Here is a 24,398-nt window from a genome sequence, read left to right on the forward strand (position 1 = left end):
GCAACACGCAGGCCTCCCTCAGTGAAGTCCTGCTCACAGACAGCCGGCCTGAAGGCTGCATACCTGCACGCAACACGCAGGCCTCCCTCAGTGAAGTCCTGCTCACAGACAGCCGGCCTGAAGGCTGCATACCTGCACGCAACACGCAGGCCTCCCTCAGTGAAGTCCTGCTCACAGACAGCCGGCCTGAATGCTGCACACCTGCACGCAACGCGTATGCATGCATGCACGCACACATGCGAGAATCCCCGCCGCAGTGCAGCGGCTCGAAGGTTTCCCAGTTACTGCCATCTGTGGACCCGTCCCACTTTTGTGAACGACACTGTAGTGCGAGCAGCCATTATCGACCCGAGATAAGGGACTTTCACACTGGAAAATGGAAGCTGACTATGGCACAGAGCACAGACAAGTTAGAGCCCAGCTGGGGGCCCCGAGCATCGGGGTGGGGGGAGTGACACTCTCACTCTTCGTCCCAATGGACGTCCGGCAGCTAAAAGACTGCATGTCACCACAGCCAGTATGCAACCAATCCAGCTACAGGTAAAAAAAAAAAAAAAAAAACGTGATACAAATTTCCTTTAATAATATAACCAGCAACCATTGCGGAGCAAAGCAAACAGAGTGACTGAGCACAGGGCCGACTAGCTGACGATAAAGTGTCAAATTTCCTATATGGAGCAGATTCCCAGAGTAACATAAGGCCCCCCAGACATACAGTGGCAGTCAGTGCTGTGCTGCTCCGACGGGCAAAGGTGTTACGGGGACACGCCGGGGTCGGGAGGCAAGGGAACAAGACGGAGAGCCAGCATAAGGGAGTCCAAGCAACAGACGGACATGAATAGAGAAGACGAGAGCAGCCAAGGCATAAGCCCAAAGCGCACAGCTCACAGTGCACAGCTCATAGCTCAAAGCACACAGTTCAGCACAGTTTACAGCTCAGCACAGCTCATAGCACACAGTTCAGCACAGCTCATAGCTCAGCACAGCTCACAGTGTACAGCTCATTGCTCAAAGCACACAGTTCATCACAGCTCATAGCTCAGCACAGCTCACAGTGTACAGCTCATTGCTCTCAGCGTACAGCTCACCATAGCCCTGAGCTCATATCTCAAAGCACACAGCTCAGCACAGCTCACAGTGCACAGCCCGTTGCTCTCATCACAGCTCTCTGCTCTCAGCACACAGCTCAGCGAGTTGACTGAAGATACCCATAGATAACTGACTATACCTCAATCTGACAGCGGGAAAGAGAGAAAGCAGGACCTCACAAAGCGTCACAATGACACATCAAAGCAGACATATGCGTGAGCCAAAGGGCACAGTAAGACCGACAGCTGGAGACTCTGTCACCGTCTCTGTCACTGACAACCCCAGGCCACATCACACCGCACGGAAACCTCTGAGCCACCTGACTTAATGAAAGGATGCTGCTTTCATTAGCAATCACCAGCAGCACAGGATTAAAGGGCAGCTTTATAGACTCTGTGACTATCCTGACAGGGGCTGATGGCCCTAAACATAACGCAGTAGGGGCCCCGAGGCCATGAAAGGAACACTCAACCAGGGAAGGGCCCCCCACCCAGGGAAGGGCCCCCCAAGAAACCATGAAAGGAACACCCAACCAGGGAAGGGCCCCCCACCCAGGGAAGGGCCCCCCAAGAGGCCATGAAAGGAACACCCAACCAGGGAAGGGCCCCCTCCCCAGGGATGGGCCCCCCAAGAGGCCATGAAAGGAACACCCAACCAGGGAAGGGCCCCCTCCCCAGGGAAGGGCCCCCCCAAGAAGCCATGAAAGGAACCCCCAACCAGGGAAGGGCCCCCTCCCCAGGGAAGGCCCCCCAAGAGACCATGAAAGGAACCCCCAGCCAGGGAAGGGCCCCCTCCCCAGGGAAGGCCCCCCAAGAGGCCATGAAAGGAACACCCAACCAGGGAAGCCCCCCCCCCCCCCCCCCCCCCGCCCCACACAACGTCCCTTTGCCTTCACATTACTACTTGCATTAAGTTCTCTTTTCCAACCCAATGGTCACCACCCATCAAAACCGTGCTGGGTACCATCCCAGAGGGAAGTTCAGCATCTAACTGATGAGCACAGAGCTGGCAAAGGACAGACAGCCTCCCTGAAAGCAGCACACATGCTAACATGCTAACAGCGTATCGAGTCCACGGCAGCGTCTGTGCATAATGAGCCGTCCATGGCCAGCAGGCAGAGAGATCAGCGCTATTTAAGATGCTAGTGCCAGGATATTCAGCCATCAATATTTCAACAAGCCACCTCCAAATACATCCAACTTGTCAATCCATGCATTTTTGATAAAGGTTTGGCAAAGCAGGCCTCCAGTAACAGCAACATTATAACCAGAACAGTATGATGTACTTTACATTAGAAGAGGCAGGAGAGCAAAAAAACACTGCATGTCCGTCAAGAGTGAATTTCTGCCACTAGCCACGCGCACGAGACAGAGATTAACATCAGAGTACGACTATTCTGTCTGTTAAGGACACTCATTTCCACTTGTTTGCCCTGTCACAGCACCAGGGATTTATGCACATCGAAGTGCTATCAGGAGACGGCCAAAGAGAACACGAGCACAAACTTATTTGCAAAGTCACGCACAGCAAGATTCTTGCATATTAATTTGAGGCAATAAAGTTCAGCAGCAAAACAGTAGTAAAGTCAATTTACTGAGTACCAAAGTCCATCTACCGACAGAACAAGGTGGAAGCCTGCAGGCAGAACTTTGGAAAGACAATCAATTTAGCACTGTGATAATGTGCCTTTGGGCTCCCAGGTGACTCGTAATTAGGCCCAGACAGACCCCGGAACGGCTTGGCCCAACTCCACGGGGACGCTGGGCCTCAGTGGGACAGTGACGGCAGGCCGAGCGACAACGCGGTGGGTGGTTCTACCACAGCCGGCTGAAATGCAGCGCGTGCGGCTCCCAGCTGACTCTCTTACAGTCTGAAAGGCATTCAGCAGTCAAAAGGCGAGCCGCAGCGACAGGCCAGATAACATGAATATATAATGCACGGAAAAACTGAAATGCAGCGACGGCGAGCGGAGGACGCTGCTCAGTGACTCATGGCCGGGAATCGGTGAGAGACAAAAGGAACCGGCCGCCGCGTCTGTCCCGGACCGGAGAGGCAGCATTCGAGCGGGAGAGGGTGGGGGGCATCCTTACCAGGGAGATCCTACAGAGGTTATCGCATACACCAAGTCAGCAGGGAAACTCCGACTCCTTGCTACAGTATTAGATCATCTGAGACCATAAGATCCCTAAATGATTTAAACTGCCAAAAAATACTTTATTACTCTGCACAAATAACACGCACACAAAGAGAGACAAATAAGCGTCAAAGTAGAGAGAGAGCTGCAAACGATGCAGAAATGCCGGAGACAGCTCAGCGCTGTGGCTGTCTGCAGGCGAGGCAGTGGGACGTCCAAGCTACTGTCTCGGCTTCTTATTTCCAGGGTAATGCAGGTCGGAACCGTGGTGAGCGTCACGCTCTCTCCGTAGTTAAAGCGGACCTGACTTCCGAATGCACTGCCTACGACTGAATAAACCTCATGGGGGAATAATGTGCGCGCATCGCACAAGGGTGGATCAGCAATTAAGGACGGTGGGACACATGCATTAAGGGGCGCTGGGACACATGCATTAAGGGGTGCTGGGACACATGCATTAAGGGGCGGAGGGACACATGCATTAAGGGGCGCTGGGACACATGCATTAAGGGGCGGAGGGACACATGCATTAAGGGGCGCTGGGACACATGCATTAAGGGGCGGAGGGACACATGCATGAAGGGGCGGCGGGACACATGCATGAAGGGGTGGCGGGACACATGCATTAAAGGACTGCGGGACACATGCATTAAGGGGTGGCGGGACACATGCATGAAGGGGTGGGAGGACATGCATTAAAGGACTGCGGGACACATGCATTAAGGAGAGGTGGGACACATGCATTAAAGGACTGCGGGACACATGGATTAAGGGGCAGCGGGACACATGCATTAATGGGCGGCGCAGATGCTCACACCTACCTAGCAAAAGCAGCCGGTGAGTCTGTTTGTACTCCCGCTTCAGCTCCTTGAGAACCCTGTCAATGTTCTTGCTGACTTTCTTCGCCTCCCTCTCTGTCTCCTTCTCCTCGGTCAGCAGTCTCTCCCAGTTTTTCTGCTTCTGCAGCAGCTGTAGCCGCCGGTTGTGCTCCGTCCCCGCAGCCTTACCTCCCCCTCCGCCCCCGTTCTGGATCAGCACGCCGTCCGTGGCCGGGTCTCCGCGGCGGGGCTCCCCGGCTGAAGGCTTGGCAGCGTCCCCTCGGCGTATCTGGCCGTCGCGGAACCGCTCGGTCTCGCCGTATCCCCCCGCGTCCTCGTGGCTCAAGCCACCTGCGCGGAGCGGCGCTGCCGAGTCGGTCGGCTGCTCGGAGTCCGAAGCCGCATTGGAGATGGAGCCGCTGAGCTCTCCAAAGAGACGCGGGCGCAGGCTGTAGCACAGCCCCATGTTTACACTGTTCTTGTTGTTATATTTATGTAAATTTAAAATAAAATAAAATAAAAACCTAAATATACACTATCTTCGCACGGGGTTCAGCGCGTCATCATCACAGCGTAGCTCCAAAGGTAAAATTTAAATCCAAACGTGGCCTGGGAAGGTGAGCAGACCGCGTCCCCGCATTCGCCACATGCCATCTTGCGTCCGCCTCGGTTAGTCAGCGCCTGTTCCGCTCTTCGCTGCCAGATCACCTGATCGCTCAGTGGACACGGCCGCTTCACCTTACCGTAAGTGACCCAAAAGCACGACTCAAAAAAAACACCGTCTTTCTATAATAAACGCGGCCCACAACCTTTTGAAGACAGAGGAAACTCGCTGCGGACAATAATAGTGGAAATACACCTTACCGTAAATAAACCAGAAGCACGACCACTAAAAATGTACTGTACATATCCAATGAAATGCCCGCAATCATTCGAAGACTAAAGAAATTCGTTGGGGACAATTATAGTAGAAATAAGGCATGATATTAAACCAAAAACACTATCCGATAAAATAACCATCTAATATCTAAAAAACCCGCGGCCCATCGTCATTCATATAGAACAGTATACCTTCCCGTGCATAAACAAAAAGCACTACATTTCAGAATAAATATCTAGTATTAATTAAATCTGTACTAATCTTTAATTTGCCGCAGCATAATAAAATTTCAGGCGGAATTATTTCGGCTTTAATTATTCGGATGTACTGTAAAACCCTGGCGTAGTTGCAGATCAATAAATGCCCATCTGTGAGAACGAACTGCATATTGGTTGGCTGGGCTGTTTTGGGGGAGGTTTCCGTCTTGGTAACGTTTATTTATCAACACCAGATACTAATCGAATATTAATATACAGACAAAAACAGATATATACAGATATAAACATTTTCCTTGTCAATTATTGTAGACAAATCATTTGGCCCATTTTGCCAAATAACTCTGAATGCGCCGTAATATTCCCCACCGCTAACAAAAAGCTAGATTTTCCAAATGATAAGTAATACGCTTAATGGCAAATAAGATTAACAAAATGAAATATACTGTATAGGTAAACACTAATGATCGTTGTTCATTCTGTACTGTATTATTCTGTACTTTGTGGAAACAAGTTGTGCTATTCTTCACGGCTATCCTTACAGCACGGGACATCTGTCCCGTTTCTTTGAATTGAGTTTAATCCCTATAAAATCTCAGATTGTTTATCTGATGCTGATAAGTCACTGTACATTTGTCTGTAGGTCTATATGTCGCCAACTCGAATCGCATGTCATTACGATTACGAGCAATCATATCACCATTGGGCTCTTAATTCCAAGAACTGCCCCTCCCCCGGAAAAAGGCCGAGCCCAGGCTTCACTCCCATAGAAGTGCAAGATAAACTTATTTTTATCCCTGAACGACACGGACTTTTGCAACGTGTCCGTTGAACTGCACGCTACATGGCGAGCAGATTGCGATAACTTTCGGCGCTAGCTAATTTTTTACTTGTCACGTGAGCAGTTTCATACTTATATGTTATACAGTAAGCGTTATAAGTCTAATGTTTCCAGATCTGCATGGTTTCTGTGTGGCAGAAGGCCCACACCGCTTCTTACAGCTGGGCGCTGCTGGGAGATTTCTATTTTAAGCGATACAGATCTGCGGTGGAGTGAAGGTGTCCTATCCAACATGCTGGTGTGGGAATGCAGAGCCATGTACTGGCGTGATGAGCTGAGAGCAGTGATTTGGGGATCCAGAGGATCGACACAGAGCTTAGGAAGACATTTTTTATAATTGGGAAAAGTAAAACAGCTCTTCAACAGTGCTGTAGACACGTGGTTGTTCACGCATGTCAGAGTCAAACTTGATGCCGGATGCTGTGTACTGTGGTGGTCGTCCTCTGCATTGTGTCATTGATGACATGGGGACATGGGGACACGGTCGGTGGCCTCATTTCCGCCTTGTTTAATGGAGCAGGTGTGCTTCAATCCTTACACACTCAATGTCTCTCCTCTGGCCTATCAATATCCACAATATGATAATAAATATTTAATACCAACACAATATCTATCATATGTCCATACTTACATTACAAAACAAGCATCACATCATTTATAGTGTGTACCTTATGTCCTTTTTATAGATACCTTGTATATGTAATCTATATATAAGGGTGAGCTGGGGTAGAATGGTTGTTAAGCGAGTCGACAGGTTATATAAATCATATTTATTGAAATTAACCTTTGTATGCATGGAGATAAGGCTGCTTACACAGCAAAGTCCTGTACTGTTTCTTTTTGTATGTCGCAGTCATCACACCTAGCAACTCGGGAAAGAGAGTGAAGACAGCAAAGGCTTACAGCTGCCTGCAGCTTTGCGGAATTATCTTAAAATGTAACAAAATCAAGTTTCCATTCAAAGCTAGCAGGCAATCACTGTTGACCATTAAAATGATAAGAAAACTCTCGATCGCTGAATATAACTTCAGATAGGAGATACAGGCAAACGTTGTAGATACTTACTGACCAAACTTACGTGAATCATAGTTTACAGTGATATTACATTAATTTACATATTACAAGACTTAATGATGTTGAACTTGTGTGAGAACAGTGGTGTGGCCAGGGAATCCAAAGTAGAGGCAGTAACAAGTGAAATGTGTGAATACAGCTTGCCTTTGAGATGAACTCAGGGTTAATCTTGATTACATGACCACCTCTCAGTTTCATCAGCAGTTATCTAACTTTATGAGTTCTCAGTTTAAGACATGGCAATGTGTGTGGACAAAATATGCAAACCTGGCAGGCAATATAAATTTGTTAGTGTGATGTTGTAATACTGTGCTATATTTAGCTTCTGTAAAGGTACAGGAAAGGCAGAGGGTTAGGGTTAGGTTCAGGAAAGGCAGAGGGTTAGGGTTAGGTTCAGGAAAGGCAGAGGGTTAGAGTTAGGTTCAGGAAAGGCAGAAGGTTAGGTTCAGGAAAGGCAGAGGGTTAGAGTTAAGTGCAGGAAAGGCAGAGGGTTAGGGTTAGGTTCAGGAAAGGCAGAGGGTTAGGGTTAGGTTCAGGAAAGGCAGAGAGTTAGAGTTAGGTTCAGGAAAGGCAGAGGGTTAGAGTTAGGTGCAGGAAAGGCAGAGGGTTAGGGTTAGGTTCAGGAAAGGCAGAGGGTTAGGGTTAGGTTCAGGAAAGGCAGAGGGTTAGGGTTAGGTACAGGAAAGGCAGAGGGTTAGGGTTAGGTTCAGGAAAGGCAGAGAGTTAGAGTTAGGTTCAGGAAAGGCAGAGGGTTAGAGTTAGGTGCAGGAAAGGCAGAGGGTTAGGGTTAGGTTCAGGAAAGGCAGAGGATTAGAGTTAGGTGCAGGAAAGGCAGAGGGTTAGGGTTAGGTTCAGGAAAGGCAGAGGGTTAGGGTTAGGTTCAGGAAAGGCAGAGGGTTAGGGTTAGGTTCAGGAAAGGCAGAGAGTTAGAGTTAGGTTCAGGAAAGGCAGAGGGTTAGGTACAGGAAAGGCAGAGGGTTAGGGTTAGGTACAGGAAAGGCAGAGGGTTAGGGTTAGGTTCAGGAAAGGCAGAGGGTTAGGTGCAGGAAAGGCAGAGGGTTATTTTTATTGGTTTTACATGAGGAAAAAAAAAGAACCAAAAGATTTATAGTGCCATCTCTCCTTATATATCTAAAAACACCTTTAAAAAGTCCCAAGGGTTCATATAAACACATTGATTTTATGATCTTTAGGTGCAGTGCCACTTTCAGGTATCTGCCGTGTAACAAAATTTTAGGAAGTTTTTTTGTGTTTAATAATCTAAGCCCAAAATAGAAACAGCAACCAAACAAAAATCTATTTTGACCAACCAATGCTGCGTATGTCATAAAATAGTCACCATGATGGAATTCTTGGAAAAGCAGAAAGCAAGCTCATACAGGCCATCAGGAAGTTCTAGCAATATCTTAATAGTTTGCCCCCTGGTCGGTTGCAAAATGTACCAAAGGGAGTCGCTTAACAGCAAATTCCTCTGGGGCTGGTTTTTGGTGTCAGTCTGCCTTGCTAAACAATATGACAATTCAGATCATGCTATTAAAAAGTTTAAGATTGTAGCTATTCACAAATTGCAAGGATTTTGGTAATTCACCTCGCATAGTCACAATCTTTTTTATATGAATCCTGTTTCAAGCTGCTCTTCAGGGTGTAAGTCGAAGCTGATATGCCGTGTAGTGCAAGAGGTAGGTCAGATGTCTGGAGTTTTGACTGTCTTGTCAAAGCTAAATAAATATGACTACATGTGCGTTGCTCGATTTGCAACAAGGACACTGAAGATGCTTTTTCTACATCCAGAAATGTGTTGCACCGCTACCATACATCTCACTAGAGGGCGCCAACGTCGACGTGTCCTAGGATATTTTAATAGGTCATTTTTTTTTATCGCGTAAAGTTTGTTGGACGTAGAAGAGATTTTGAGAAGTAGAAGGGGGCTAAAGGTCCCACTTCCATAAAATACCCTGGACACTTTCATACGATGATGTGACATTAGCCTGTGCATCTGCCACTCTTTGTATGATTCCTCAGGTAATCACAACTGACAGATTCCTATGAGAAACTCCACATTTCATGCTCGATAGCATGTGTCTGTTTCTTCGTGTCGTGTCCCAACTTAACACCGCGCTTGAGCAAGATAGGAGATCAGGGAAATGTTGGCGCCAGGGCGGCAATCAGCTGCTTTCTCAGATTACTGCTAGAAAGTGGCGTATTTATCCACTGTGAGTTGTAACTGTTGCACATTAATTTCAACTGCACTACGGTCCATTGGTGATGCATCACCAGAAACGGAAAACAATTTGAATGTTAATGTAGATACCCTTTAACAAAAACGTACAGTGGTGGCATAATAAACTTACTTGGAACACAATCCACGGCAGTCACTTTGGTGTGGAGTGGTAGGCCAATTTGTTTGGCGCAGAAAAATATGAAAGCTCCTCTTTATTAGAAGACTCATTGTAGGTGAGACAGCGTAAACAAGAAAACGGACTAATAACGCACCAGATCTTTATTCCCAGGAATTATAAATACGCATGCTATTTTATTGAAGGCTACCTGGTACCTTCATACACGAAGACATAAACTATAATCCTGAATCTGTCGATCCGTGAATATATGGTTCAGTTTAATGTAGGACACAGCGATCATTACTTGATCATGATTTCCTTTTCGTAATACTGTGATATGATAATTTAATATTGATTTAGATTTTGTGTAACACCAGGGGGCGCCATCGTATTATAATGCTACCTTTTTACGACCGTTGAGCAAATGTGATTTATTTAGGGAAAATGGAGCTGAATCACCGGAAGGTTGAGTTACTGAGGGATAACCCTACCTACAAGTCTTGGGATGACATCACGGAGAGTTATCTCTGCTTTTTTATTCTTCAGCTCTGCCGAATGAAGGTGTGATTTTAAGGACAAAGACTATGTAGACAGCAGCCCATAGAACTGCAGGCACGGGACACGCCGCTTTCCAGCCGCCTTATGAGGAAGAGAAGAAGCAGAATATGCTCGGCTTTCACCCTGAGCCGCTCCTTTGCGTGTCATGACAAAAATATACAATGAATCTTTGTATGAGTAACTTCTGTTTTAAATTGATTTTCAATATTTCGGGGCATAGTTTGCTTTACCAATTCACCATTATTTTGAATGAACGAAAACGGACAAAAACGATTTATATATATATGCACACACACACACATTGAAACAAAAGCACATGCATTTAAAGATATTATAATGGGGTAAATATGGAGAAATAAGGAGAAAATAACAAATGCAACATTTGATTTGTTTTAATGAATATTTTTCGAAATAGTAAGACAGTTTGTATTTGGGCAAGTTGCACTTAAATAGTAATAGGCCTACCTATACCAGAGAACTGAAATTATTTCGACTTTCATTTTTTCAGGGTTAGCGAAAATCAATCAGAACATTTTCATTAACGTTTTATTTTCTGAAATATATTTTTAACTAATTTCTTTTTGCGAAATGTATACTTAATATTTGCTACGAAATTGTTACACACTTTTATGCATATATAGAAACTGATTTGCCAATTAATAATTGCGGAACAACATCCAATACGTTTTTGGTTTATTTTAGGTAACTTTGTAATACAACTGTAATCACACCAGCTTTTTCAGTAGTGTAACAAGTCTGGGGATGATTAAAATGTATTTATTCATTCCTATTATTTATCGAAATTACTTTCTTAAGTATTTAAAAAATCTTCTGCTTGGGGTACTTTCAGTGAGCTCAAAATCGTCAAATAAAAACGTCTTTGCTGTGGTGTTATACTTCTTAATAAGTTTCATATTTATTTGTTTTACAGTATGACTGAAATTTGTCACACGTGTCGAAATTATAGTTTATTTCAAAAAAGTTTTTGTAAGAAAGAGTAAAATTGAATTCAACGTGAGAAAAATAATGATTACCATTGTTATATATATATATATATATATATATATAGGACATAAGTTATAATATATTATTAAAGAGACCGATAATATATGTTTATATCTGTGTATTAAATTTCATCTGATTTGAAGGAATTAATGTAAAATATAATTGGTTGAAGTAAGCAAAAAATATTTTCACTGAAACTATAAAAATTCAAAGTACTTAAAAGTATTGTTGGAAATGTTGCGAGTCCCGAGAATTCAGTGTCTTGGGCTGTTGTAAAATGGGTATTAAGAACAATGTGTATCACATCATTTTAGTATAGCTTCATCTAGCAAGCAATTGCTACCTTGACTAAATTGACCACCACCGTCCCCTATTGCTGCTGTATTATTAAGAGGTAATTTTAAAAGTATTTAGTTTTTAATTTTATCCACCTCTTGAAATTGAAAATACGGATTTCCTTCTGCGGCGTCTTAAAAAGGCGCTCCTAGACCGCAGTTGACTAATTCACTCGTAATTACCATAATCGCAGCGTATTTTTCACCCTTCCGCTGCCCAGCGCCTTTGCCAGTCCCCCAAACTGGCTTGTGTTTGTTTCCTTGCTTGTATGGATATTGTTGTTTAATAATTAAGAATAATTCTTCTGGTGAACTATGGTAATTATAAAGACGCGAAGCTCATAATCGCTGACAGTTTTTCGTCTGGTGTCCATGTAATTGTATGTAGGAAACGGCTAAAATTATGTCTAAATAATAAAACGATTAATATAGACTAATAATAAAATATTAAGAGCTTGCATGTTTAAATAGAAATGTTTAAATTTGAGTTTTGCTTTTGTTTATTGTCAAACTTGCAATGTTTTTATTCTGGGTTTAATGGTGTGTTTATTTTGGTATCAATCAGTTGTTTTCCATCCAAAAGCTCCCAGAAGGCGACTTTCCGTTTACATATAACAAATATTGACCTTAAATTCGTGTGTCCTTTTGAAGACGGCAGTTCCAGTTCGCTAACTGTCGGGCGTAGCGGCTTTACTGGGGCCCTGACGTGCGCAGATATTTTGCTGACTGCCGAGGAGAAAAACACGAATATCATCGTCGTGCCAGTTGGCCCTAATAGCACCTGTCGGACATGAAAATGGAAAAAAGTCTAGAATGATTTCATCTGCGGGGGATGGGGGGATATTTTATATGACTGTACACTGAATATCCGTATATGGTTACGTATATAGGCTTATATTATGGCATTTGTCGTTTTTTAAATTTATACTCTTAGCCTGAGAAAGAGATCTCGCAGTTATGAATAAGGGAATGCTGTTAGTTGATGTCAGTGTTATGGATCAGAAGAATCGTACGGCGTTGACCTTCAGTGGAACTGATGTCCTGCCTCCTCCTACATAAACACGACACACCTCAAAACCTATCATACACATACAGACCCAGCCTTCGCTCAAACGTGGATTACCTGTGAACGCGTAGGAAGAGGCGATGATGAATACGGGGGACGGCGTTTCTTCAAAAATGTGTGGGATTTACTGCTGAACTACAAAACAAACTTTTCACCGAGGCTTTAAACATTTTTTTTCTTTCATCTTGATTTATTCATCGAGCTCCATTTGCGCTAACAGGTGTCTAAATGCCTGGCTGACTGATTATACAGCAAAGACTATAACACTGAAATATCGCGCTGAAATACTTTTAATCTGAAATGTCAAAGACATCAGAGCATTTTGACGACTCCGACTGTGTGTGCTCCTTTGGCATGAAGTTAACGTGGGATATAAACGACCCCAAATTACCGCAGGTGAGTCCCAGCCATATTTCGGTATTTAAAACTAGGCTTTCCATACGTCATCCCTACTCTACTCATTTTAAAAAAACTTTTAAAACTTTTCAAGGTTTCAGTTTCAATGTTATAACAATGTATCATACTTGCAGGGCACGTATTTTAAGAATTCGTCTGCGGTTAAACATATGAATTATCCTCGTTCCTGTTCACACACGGTTTTCCTCAGGTACCATTAATTTAACTAACCCACAGCCATACCTGAGTTAATATATTAAATGAATAGAAGACAGGAGGACGTCGTACTTTCATTGTGTGCCTGTGTAATAGCGGACCTGTCTGGCTTTGGCACAGGACGTTAAACAGTACGACGCTTTCCAAGAATGGACAGACGGCTACGTGCGGTACATCTACGGCAGCGAGGACAAGAACGCGCAGCGGCACCTGAGCGGCTGGGCCATGCGCAACACCAACAACCACAACTGCCAGATCCTGAAGAAGTCCTGCCTCGGGGTGGTGGTCTGCAGCCGCGGCTGCACGCTGCCGGACGGCACCAAGCTGCAGCTGCGGCCGGCCATCTGCGACAAGGCTCGGCAGAAACAGCAAAGTCAGTCACGGCACTCCTTCCATCCTTTAATAATATTTTGTAATAATATTTCCAAGCACACCGCTGGTCCATAGAAGTAGAGGAGGTAGGCCTAGTATTTTTTAGATTAAATTACCAAACGAGTATCATCACTGCTACCAGGGACGCCGTAAGGGGGAGGAAAGCTAGGACGATTCCAAGGGCCCCTGAGCGACAGGGGCCCTAAAAAATTAGGAAAATAACTGGATTGGTTTGGACTGGGGGGCCTAATATGATATGCTTTCATGGGGCCCAAAATCTCTAGCAACGCCCCTGACTGCTACTAATATACTAAAACAGGACGCTGTGCCTTCTTTGTGCACATGAGTGTAATGGGAGGATTACACACACACACACACACACACACACACACACATATATATATATATATATATATATGTTTGTATATGCACATACACGTACATGTATACAGACATACAAACACATATAGGACTATGTATATATACACACACATAGTACATACATCCAGTTTAGTTCAGTGTTTCTGAAGTGCTTAATTTCAAGTGGTGTATATTAAGCAATACAATCTATGATTTTTTCCCCCTATTTAGATCAACTTAAAACAAATAGGACAGTGGCAAAGTCAACTTAGTATGGTGCAATAAGTGGACGTACTTACGAGGAAGAAGGGTGTGAATGAAGCATTGTTTGTTTGACAGCTCATGTTAAAGTCTTCTGCTGATCAGCACGTAGTCTGCTTCACCTCCAAATCACATCACCATGAATTACTGGACAGCAACAGCAGGGAGTTTGGCTGCTGGACTGAGATGGGTGGTTGGTGGTGGGCAGGGAGCTGAAAGTATATATGGTTATGTTCACCAAAACTTCTCAAAAGGCATGAATTCACCTAAAAATTGCTGTAGGAAGCTTGTATTTTGCACGTGATTATAGTCTTGCAATGGCCGTGGTCAGTGGTTAGTGAAACAGAGTCTCCAATTTTAAAATTAAAATCTGCTTACATAGGAAACATCCAAGTGAGTGTAAGTTTAGGTTTTGGTTAACGAATATCACACAAAGACATGTGACACTTTCATCCAAATTGATGTACAATATTAATAATAAATGCTTTATTAATCCCTGTGGGGAAATTCTCTCTATGCCTCCCCCAACTAAGTGAGTGCAAACTGGCTGTGAAGGGTAGTCACCTGTTGTGGCACACAGGGAGGTAAGGGCTAAGGGCCTTGTTCAAGGATATGCTGAGGCTGGGCTTTGAACCAGTGACCTTCTGATTGCAGGCACAAATGCTTAGATCACTGAGCCACACACCATCCCCCAGAGGGTATGGTTATAATTTATTATAATAATATCATAATATTAATATGTCACTATCTATAATATTATAATAACTTATTTCCATTCCCTGGGATTTGATCCCACCTGGTGGAGGTCAGGAGCCAAGACGACTAGCTGTGGTTGAAAAATTTCGCTTGTGTCTTTAAGAGATTAATTTTTGTTGAGTCAGTAAGAGAGACCCTGCGTTGAATGCTAGGGGTGTCAGCTATAACTGGATCTGAAGATCAGAGGAATCATTTCAGTAAGAGAGACCCTGCGTTGAATGCTAGGGGTGTCAGCTATAACTGGATCTGAAGATCAGAGGAATCAGTTCAGTAAGAGAGACCCTGCGTTGAATGCTAGGGGTGTCAGCTATAACTGGATCTGAAGATCAGAGGAATCATTTCAGTAAGAGAGACCCTGCGTTGAATGCTAGGGGTGTCAGCTATAACTGGATCTGAAGATCAGAGGAATCAGTTCAGTAAGAGAGACCCTGCGTTGAATGCTAGGGGTGTCAGCTATAACTGGATCTGAAGATCAGAGGAATCATTTCAGTAAGAGAGACCCTGCGTTGAATGCTAGGGGTGTCAGCTATAACTGGATCTGAAGATCAGAGGAATCATTTCAGTAAGAGAGACCCTGCGTTGAATGCTAGGGGTGTCAGCTATAACTGGATCTGAAGATCAGAGGAATCAGTTCAGTAAGAGAGACCCTGCCTTGAATGCTAGGGGTGTCAGCTATAACTGGATCTGAAGATCAGAGGAATCATTTCAGTAAGAGAGACCCTGCGTTGAATGCTAGGGGTGTCAGCTATAACTGGATCTGAAAGGCGGTAGACAAACGGGAAGCATGATTATATTGCTGTGCTTTAGGAAGTGTGTCTGTGACTAGAAAATACACAGTTTCAAAAGCCAGTAAGCTGCCTTTTAACTACTGAGAAGTGTCCCTCAGAAATGTACTTTATGAAAAGTGCTTCAGTAAAGTTCATGTACAACATCTAGTCGGGAGTTTTTGCTTGTGTTAAAAATTCTGGAAGAACCTACACATTAGAAAGATACAAAATACCGATAGAGAAATCGAAATGATTTTCATAATTAACAGGATGCAGATCTACATGAGATAAACTATAAGTACATTGAATTGCTCATTATTTGTTGACTGTGAACTCATATAAATATACCTTTTCAACAACAAATTTAGGTGCTGTTAAATATAAATGCTTTTACATGTTTTCAGCAGTGAAATGGCACACTGACTGAAATGACGGTGCTCCAGTATGACCCATACTGCACAAAACACACTCAAGCATGCATGTTTTTAGTTTGGCTGCTGTGGCCTGCAAATTAAAGACACTGGGAGTTTTGTCTGTGCAATTTTCAAGAGAAACTCATCTTCTTGTACTAGTGAAACTGAACTTCTCCAGTACGATTAAGTAGTTAAAACGGCAAGTCAGTTCGGGGGAGAGTGTCAGTTAGTAGTCAGTCAGTTCTGCTTCTGAATCAAAGGGGCACATTCATTAAAAGTGCATACATTTCTGTGCCTGAACGGCTCCACGGCCCGAAAGCACTGGCTGACTCTGCATGCATCGCCAATCAGTAACCTGGTTGATAGCTACAGCTTTTCTGTTATAGATGCGTTTATAGGGGTGTGGTAAACTGCAAGCCGTACATGATGGAAAATTGGACAAATGTGCACAGAATACTCTGCCATGATAGGCAATGTATCCCGTGAATGTACCCCTTGCATATACCTCATGAATTGACCCCTTGCATATACCTTATGAATATACCCCTTGCATATACCCCATCAATATACCCTATGAATATACCCCATCAATATACTCCATGAATATACCCCTTGCATATACCCCATCAATATACCTCATGAAAAAAAGGAATAAATGATACTTAGGTTGTCACCGGGCATACAGTCCGAAAGTCATAACTGTAATATTCACCTCCTTCAGGTTAGGCTTAGGCTTAGGTTTAGGCTTAGGTTTAGGCTTAGGCTTAGGGCAGGGGCAGAATTTGCAAGGGGGCGGAGGGGCAAACAGTAACAAAACACATAGATCAACTGTCCACTACAAGCCATTCATATAACAATTCCGATTAAGATATTGCAATCTATAATAAATTTGGCCGGTTGATCCTTTGGCGTCATACCCCCTCCCCCTATTGGGCAATTTTACTGACAGCACTCCCCCCCCCCCCCCCCCCGCCCCATCAGTGTTACTACTGGCACCCCATGCTTTGATGAGTATATTATTGATATTCCATCAGTTTTCATCCCCTCACATATTTCTTTTGGCTCCAAAAAATAGTTCAAATGGCCCCCTTAGGGACCCCCTATTCATGCTAGGTGAGGGTCTCCAGAGAAGTTAGGGGTAGGGAGGGCGGAATGACTTGACTTTAACATTGCAGAAGTATGAATCTTAATGCATAAAATTGGAGAGCGATATGGGGGGGCTATGCAGGGGCGGGGGTCCTTTTTAACTCTACATACCCGTTGTGTTTGTAATGTACCTGCATAACTTCCGGAAAGAACACTGCCGCCACGCTCTGAGGATCATGAAGTTTTTCCCCATTCCAGCCCTTGCCTGGGATGATGGGAATGTGATGTAATCGGCTGCAATTTATGGCTCTTTACATGGTCAAAATGTCACCCGGCTAAATTCCTGTAAGTGGTGCTGTAGTAGCCTGACTGAGAGCAGTGATATTCACTTTGAACTGAAGTGCTCACTCTAAAGGCAGGAATACACCTGTACGGCCCACGTTTTACCTCTGCAGACAAGACCCATCACCAGGTGCACATTAAATGCTTTGGACTGCTGCAATACAACTTACATGACTTATCTTCCTTGAGGTTTTTGCTTCCCAAAATAAAGTGACTGTTAATTTTAAAACAAGAAAATTTGCAGTTGAAAAGAAGGGCTGCTTTTGTTTATTTAGTTGGGAAAAGCAATGTATCACTAGGTTGAGCTTTTTATAGCACCATCAATAGAAAACTACAGAAGTATGCAAATAAGCACTGAGCTAGACGAAAACCACTGAAACAGAAGTGGGAGTGATGTGTAAAGCAGTTGTATCAGTAATGTGTGCACTGCAGCAAAATGGGGAATAACACAGTGAACGCTGCCCAGCGAGTGATATGTATAGCAACTGAATCACAGCCATGGGCGTAAATTTCATTTAACAGTAGGGGGGGACAATAAATATAAAATTTCTCATGAGCAATTTTTGAAGGGGACACAAATAATACAGTCAAATTGTACTTATGAAGATATGTCCCCACAATGAAAAACTTTGCTTCTATCATTATCATTGTAGCATGGAGACTGCGTCATTATGGTTATTTTCAAAGGTTTTCTCAGGTTCAATGACAAAGCAGATTTTTCTTCAAAACTATTTATTGCATTGTTTGTTATGTTGTTTACAGTCAAGCCATCAACATACAATAAAATTTAAACATGACTGTTTAAATGCATAATAGAAACTGATTATACAAAAAAATACAGTGGGGTCAGTTCGGACGTAGCACAGTGCTCATTTAGTAAATGCACAGCTAAACAATATGCTAATTGTGGCCGTTAATGTTAAGTTAACATTATGCCAAGTCGTCACAAATAAAACAATGCATGGGAAACGGCTTTGGCGTGTTAGTTGCAGTGCACTATGCAACAAGCTATTGTAAACAAGCTAACGTTAACTAGATAAGTAATATTTTAATCGCTAATATAGCAGATTCATGGAAAATTACATCGGTAATCAGCATTTTTGCCGCAACTAATTTATGAATGAGTCTGCATCAACTACATTAAAGAGAATCGCTTTATTTAAAGTGGATAAAATACCCTATACTTACTGGGGTTCAACATTAATTGACCCGCAGCCACACACCTGATCCGTGTGTGTAGAGTAGGTGAGATGAACTGGGAAAGCAGGCAGTTGGCCAAACCACTGTGAGGAAGGGGAGGGGGAACTTAGCTGTTTCTAAATGCATTTTTTGCGTTTTTTTTTCTACTTACAGAATTATTTTAGATATACATACATATATTTTTCACAATAGATAGTGCGATTTAAAAAAATAAAATAAATATATATATATATATATAAAAAAAACAACCCTTGGATAGGGGGGGACATGTCCCCTCCGTCCCCCCCAGGATTTACGCCCATGATCACAGCAATCTATATACTGCAGCTAAACAGAGAATAAGATCCAGGGAGTGATGTTTCAAGCAACAGTTTCATAGAAATCTGTACACTGCAGCTTAACGGGGAATAAGTCAGTGAGCACTGCCCGTATAGTGATGTGTAGAGCAGCTGCATCAATGCACACTGCAGCAAAACAGGGAATAAGACAGCAAGCACTGCCCAGGGAGTGATGTGTGAAGCTGTTTTCAGCAATCTGTGCACTGCAGCGAAACAGGGAATAAGACAGCAAGCAAATGTGTGGTAGAGGGGGGATTATGGTGTGGTGGTGCTTTTCAAGGGGTGAGCTAGGTCCCATAGTTCCAGTGAAAGGATCTCTTAATGCTTCAGCATTTTGGACTGTATTATGCTTCCAACTGTGTGGGAACAGTTTGGGGAAGGCCCTTATCTGTTCCAGCATGACTGTGCCCCAAAGCAACGTCCATAGAGACATGGTTGGGTGAGTTTAGTGTGGAAGAACTCAGCTGGCCCACACAATGTCCTGACCTCAACCCCATCGAGCCAAGCCTTCACGTCCAACTTCAGTGCCTGACCTCACAAATGCTCTTCTGGATCAATGGGCAAAAATCCCCACAAACACACCCCAAATTCTTGCGGAAAGCCTTTCCAGAAGAGTGGCAGCTGTTGTAGCTGCAAAGGCGGGGTCAGCTCCATATTGATACCTATGGATTTTGATTGGGATGTTCCTGTAGGTGCCCAGTGTCCCAGCACTTTTGTCCCTATGGTGTATGTTGTTGTGGGTAGTTTGTTGGTTTGCTCTCTGTCTGGACCTTGCTGTCTAGCTGTGTAAGGCTGTATGGTTAGGCTTCATCTGCCCATAACATGTGATGCCTTCCAGGTTGTTATTATCAGGCTGACACTCCTGCAGCAGTTAAGTGCCTTGCTCAAGGGCCCAACAGTGAAATAACGGGATTTGAACCAGCAACCTTCTGAGCACAGGCACAGGGTCCAAACCCTCTAAGCCATACTGAGATTAACTATGAAGAAGACCCTACCCTAAGCCTGCCCCCCCTCCCCCCCAGTGGCGCCAGCCGTTGATTGATCTCCACGTGTAGAAGCTGGCAGCTGATGGTGCTGCCTTGCTTTTGCCTTCCAGAGAAACTTTGCCCAAGCTGTAACTCGACCCTGGAGCTGATGCCATGCCGCGGGCACAGCGGATACCCCGTCACCAACTTCTGGAGGCTTGAAGGAAAAGCCATATTTTTCCAGGTATGGACGCCAACGCAGCATGTCATGTTGACCCATGCCACCCCCCCCGCGCCCCCCTACCGCCTGGAGCCATGCTTGTGGTCATGACCAAGACGACATGAAAAGTCAGCTATATTTGGGCAACAGCTAAAACACACACACACACAGACACACACACACACACACCTCCAACAGTAACCAGTGCATATTTGAGGTAGACTCATTTGTCTAAGTAAACAGAATGAAAAAACAGAACAAGGCATTTAGATAATGGTTTGGGGCTTGGACTCGTTCCTGGGCGTGCTGTTGGCACAAAGGACAAGAGTGAACGATCTCTGCCAGTCATGTTCTTCAGCTCACAACTGTAATATCCAGCAAACACTCAACATACTGTACCATGCCTATGGAATTACTGTAACGGAGCTCATGTCTGCAGGCCAAAGGAGTTCATGACCACCCCAGGCCAGAGAGCAAATCAGAAACAGAGGCCAGGAGGAGCGCAGTAAAGAGAAGGATGTCCTCTCCACACTTTGCCCACAAGAGGAGACCTGTGGACTCAGAGGTAAGAAATTCTAAGGGGTCAAATGCCAGCATCTGACAGCATTTTAACATCAGAATTAGAGATTAGCCTTAAGAGCAATCTGCTTGGTATCAGGTGTGCTGCAGTACAGTGCATGATGGGAATCTGCTAGGCATCAGGAGTGCTCCAGTACAGTGCATGATGGGAATCTGCTAGGCATCAGGAGTGCTGCAGTACAGTGCATGATGGGAATCTGCTAGGCATCAGGAGTGCTCCAGTACAGTGCATGATGGGAATCTGCTAGGCATCAGGAGTGCTGCAGTACAGTGCATGATGGGAATCTGCTAGGCATCAGGAGTGCTCCAGTACAGTGCATGATGGGAATCTGCTAGGCATCAGGAGTGCTGCAGTACAGTGCATGATGGGAATCTGCTAGGCATCAGGAGTGCTCCAGTACAGTGCATGATGGGAATCTGCTAGGCATCAGGAGTGCTGCAGTACAGTGCATGATGGGAATCTGCTAGGCATCAGGTGTGCTGCAGTACAGTGCATGATGGGAATCTGCTAGGCATCAGGAGTGCTGCAGTACAGTGCATGATGGGAATCTGCTAGGCATCAGGAGTGCTCCAGTACAGTGCATGATGGGAATCTGCTAGGCATCAGGAGTGCTGCAGTGCAGTGCATGATGGGAATCTGCTAGGCATCAGGAGTGCTGTAGTGCAGTGCATGATGGGAATCTGCTAGGCATCAGGAGTGCTGCAGTGCAGTGCATGATGGGAATCTGCTAGGCATCAGGAGTGCTGCAGTGCAGTTCATGATGGGAATCTGCTAGGCATCAGGAGTGCTCCAGTACAGTGCATGATGGGAATCTGCTAGGCATCAGGAGTGCTGCAGTACAGTGCATGATGGGAATCTGCTAGGCATCAGGAGTGCTGCAGTACAGTGCATGATGGGAATCTGCTAGGCATCAGGAGTGCTGCAGTACAGTGCATGATGGGAATCTGCTAGGCATCAGGAGTGCTGCAGTACAGTGCATGATGGGAATCTGCTAGGCATCAGGAGTGCTCCAGTACAGTGCATGATGGGAATCTGCTAGGCATCAGGAGTAGTGCAGTGCATGATGGGAATCTGCTTGGCATCAGGAGTGATGTAGTGCAGTCCATGATGGGAATGTGCTTGGCATCAGGAGTAGTGCAGTACAGTGCATGATGGGAATCTGCTTGGCATCAGGAGTGCTGTAGTGCAGTGCATGATGGGAATGTGCTTGGCATCAGGAGTAGTGCAGTAAAGTGCATGATGGGAATCTGCTTGGCATCAGGAGTAGTGCAGTGCATGATGGGAATCTGCTTGGCATCAGGAGTGCTGTAGTGCAGTGCATGATGGGAATGTGCTTGGCATCAGGAGTGCTGCAGTGCAGTTCATGATGGGAATCTGCTTGGCATCAGGAGTGCTGTAGTGCAGTGCATGATGGGAATGTGCTTGGCAGCGTGAGCCTGGCTGAATCTCAATATGCGTACTTGACAATGCTTGTGTTCTCATGTACCCGTTTTACATCATCGTCCATTGCTGAAGACCAGTTCCAATACTATGGACACAAGTACACGAGGATGGTAAAAATCCCTGGGTGCTGGTCTTGCTCCACCCCAAATATCAAGGATACATCGGTTGCATTGTTGCATCCTTGCCAAACGAGACCAATCCCATGATTCATTGTGCCCCAAGTTTATTCTTCGAAGGCAAGTTAGCAAGATCAGTCTTGCCAAGACCACAAGTATGGTTTTTGTGTTCTTGGTATTGAGATTCTACCCCTGACCGGGTGTAATGCAGTGCATGATGGGAATATGCCTCTCCCACAGCCTGGCAGGGCCATGTACCAGGAGCCTGGCGGCCCGTTCGCCGGCCTGCACCCACTGTCCTGTGTGGACGGCACCGAGCGCTTCGGCCTCCTCCAGCCACAGCACTACTCCTCCTTCCAGGCTCCTGAACCGTACAAGTTCCCCTACGACACAGCACCCTCCGGAGGGGAGGCCACCTCCCAGCTGCAGAAGACGGCCAACCATCGGCTCTACGTGGCACACCCGACCTACGAGTTCGCCGTGCCTGGGTACCTGGGTGCGGGCTCCTATGCCACACTCTACAAGGATGCGGGCGGCACTCAGCAAGAGGCCGACCCGGGGCGTGTGTGCACGGGCATGGGCGTGGCTGGAGCCCCACGTGGCCCCAGCCCCTCCACCACTCATGAACGTGGCTACGAGGCCTCAGCCAAACACCCAGGCTGGAAGCAGATCCTGGGCAAAGGGGCCTACGCAGACCGGGGTGACTATGGACAGCTGCCTGCTAGCACTGGCCACCCCTACTATAATGGCGAGTTCCCCTGCCGATACGGTGCCCCCACCCCCGCTGCAGCCACCACCCCAGCCCTGCAGACCATCATCACCACCACTACCAAGGTGTCGTATCAGCCCTGCAAGCCCTCCGTGGTCAAGGAGTACGTGCCGGGTCTCTATGACGTCAAGAACCTGGCCAACTCCGGCACGCTGCTGGATGGCAGCTCCCCCAACCCTTACTCTGAGTTGAAGGCGCCAGAGGACTCAGGAGTCATCAAGTCAGCACTGGCCTACCAGCAGGAGGCCATGTCCTCCAAGGAGAGGGCCGAGCCTTTTGACTTTTACCGATATGGAAGCTACACATCGAGTAGCTACCCTGAGCGGATAGGCCACCCCAGGTACGATAATGGCGAATACTAGGGAGCGATAGAAAAAGGTTACGGCTTTCTTTTTGCCAAAGGAATTTCCTTAAATGCGTTTGTACATGTGTTCCTGCACGGGAAAGACTGCTGAACTGTTTGAAAGTCAATACATAATGTGAAAATTACTGCTACTATTTATACTACTGGACTGTGAGGAGAAAAATGCGATCACATGCGGTGGAGCCATGTACGACTGGTGTTAACGAATGTTAACATGTATGATATTTCACATGTGGCAATACTGAAGACAAGGACACTTGATGACTATTTCAGTGTTTTGTTTTATACGAGCATAAAGCACAAAATAAATATTGTGATGTCAATAATTCCCTGGGGTGCGTTATTTAAAATATAAGGTATTTTAAGGAGAAAAAAAACATGAAAATTCTCCATTTCAGTGAATTTCCGTGGAAGTCAAGAAATACTTGTACTGACAATATACTCATTAATATATTATGTATGTAGCGTCTTTCTGCACCACTGGGTCCGGGGGGGGGGGGGGTCACCACCCCTCCCACTCATTCAGAGTACAGGCCATAAGAGTATCTCGCTTATTTTGGTGAGAGAGGATCATGTAAGCGGGGCTTCCAGAAACACCCAGTTCCCTCTGGGTGTGACTCCCATCATGCTGCCATCCTGAGAAGCCGACCGGCTAAGAAACGTGCGGACGACTGACATGGTGCCGCTGTCCCAGTGCGTGACACGACAGACGGGCATGAGTTTGACCCAGGGATCTCTTCCATACCATCCATGCATTTAGGCTTCCTCATCTGCTTGGAGATGACTTTCACTTTGGTCGTCGAGCCCCTTAAAAACTGGCACCGTTTCTCCATAATCCCTACAGTCACGTCTAGAGGACGTGAAGTGTGGTGCAGTGACGTGGAGGGCATCTCAGCAGCCGAAGAAACGGCCAAGCACATGCAGGTGTTCACTCTGCTGCTGAGATCATACAGCCCCTATGTTATGACCTCCCAGAACTGCAAACTCATGAGGGGAAGAAGGATTATTGTTGTGAGGAATCACAAAGCAGCCTGCCGGTGAAGCGGTGTCTGATGGCGTTGGGCTTCTCTCAGTCTGCCC

The 24,398-nt window shown here is 45.4% G+C and overlaps 2 protein-coding genes across 2 annotated transcripts in view; one reads left to right on the forward strand and one right to left on the reverse strand.

Annotated features, from left to right (window-relative positions):
* The window catches only part of LOC111851408 (guanine nucleotide-binding protein G(olf) subunit alpha), a 74,347-nt gene extending 69,603 nt beyond the window's left edge, over positions 1-4,744 (reverse strand). Inside the window, exon 1 of the mRNA XM_023826318.2 lies at positions 4,045-4,744. Within this exon, the coding sequence (XP_023682086.1) occupies positions 4,045-4,507 (463 nt within the window). The 5' untranslated portion in view covers positions 4,508-4,744. The remainder of the gene's footprint in view (positions 1-4,044) is intronic.
* Positions 4,745-11,972: 7,228 nt separating this feature from the next.
* LOC111851391 (chorion-specific transcription factor GCMb-like) lies at positions 11,973-23,644 on the forward strand. The gene is made up of 5 exons (XM_023826278.1): positions 11,973-12,750; positions 13,087-13,339; positions 19,958-20,070; positions 20,486-20,611; positions 22,426-23,644. Exons 1-5 carry the CDS (start codon positions 12,655-12,657, stop codon positions 23,314-23,316), a joined length of 1,479 nt encoding a protein of 492 aa, XP_023682046.1. The 5' UTR covers positions 11,973-12,654; the 3' UTR covers positions 23,317-23,644.
* Positions 23,645-24,398: the final 754 nt, after the last annotated feature.

Source organism: Paramormyrops kingsleyae, chromosome 4, assembly GCF_048594095.1.
Source record: "Paramormyrops kingsleyae isolate MSU_618 chromosome 4, PKINGS_0.4, whole genome shotgun sequence".
Lineage (NCBI taxonomy): Eukaryota > Metazoa > Chordata > Actinopteri > Osteoglossiformes > Mormyridae > Paramormyrops > Paramormyrops kingsleyae.

Coding starts and splice junctions, on each gene's coding strand:
- LOC111851391 (XM_023826278.1), top strand. CDS start 12,655: ATGTCAAAGACATCAGAGCATTTTGACGACTCCGACTGTGTGTGCTCC. Junction 13,340..19,957: donor GGCTCGGCAGAAACAGCAAA/GTCAGTCACGGC, acceptor TTTGCCTTCCAG/AGAAACTTTGCCCAAGCTGT. Junction 20,071..20,485: donor GAAAAGCCATATTTTTCCAG/GTATGGACGCCA, acceptor TCATGTCTGCAG/GCCAAAGGAGTTCATGACCA.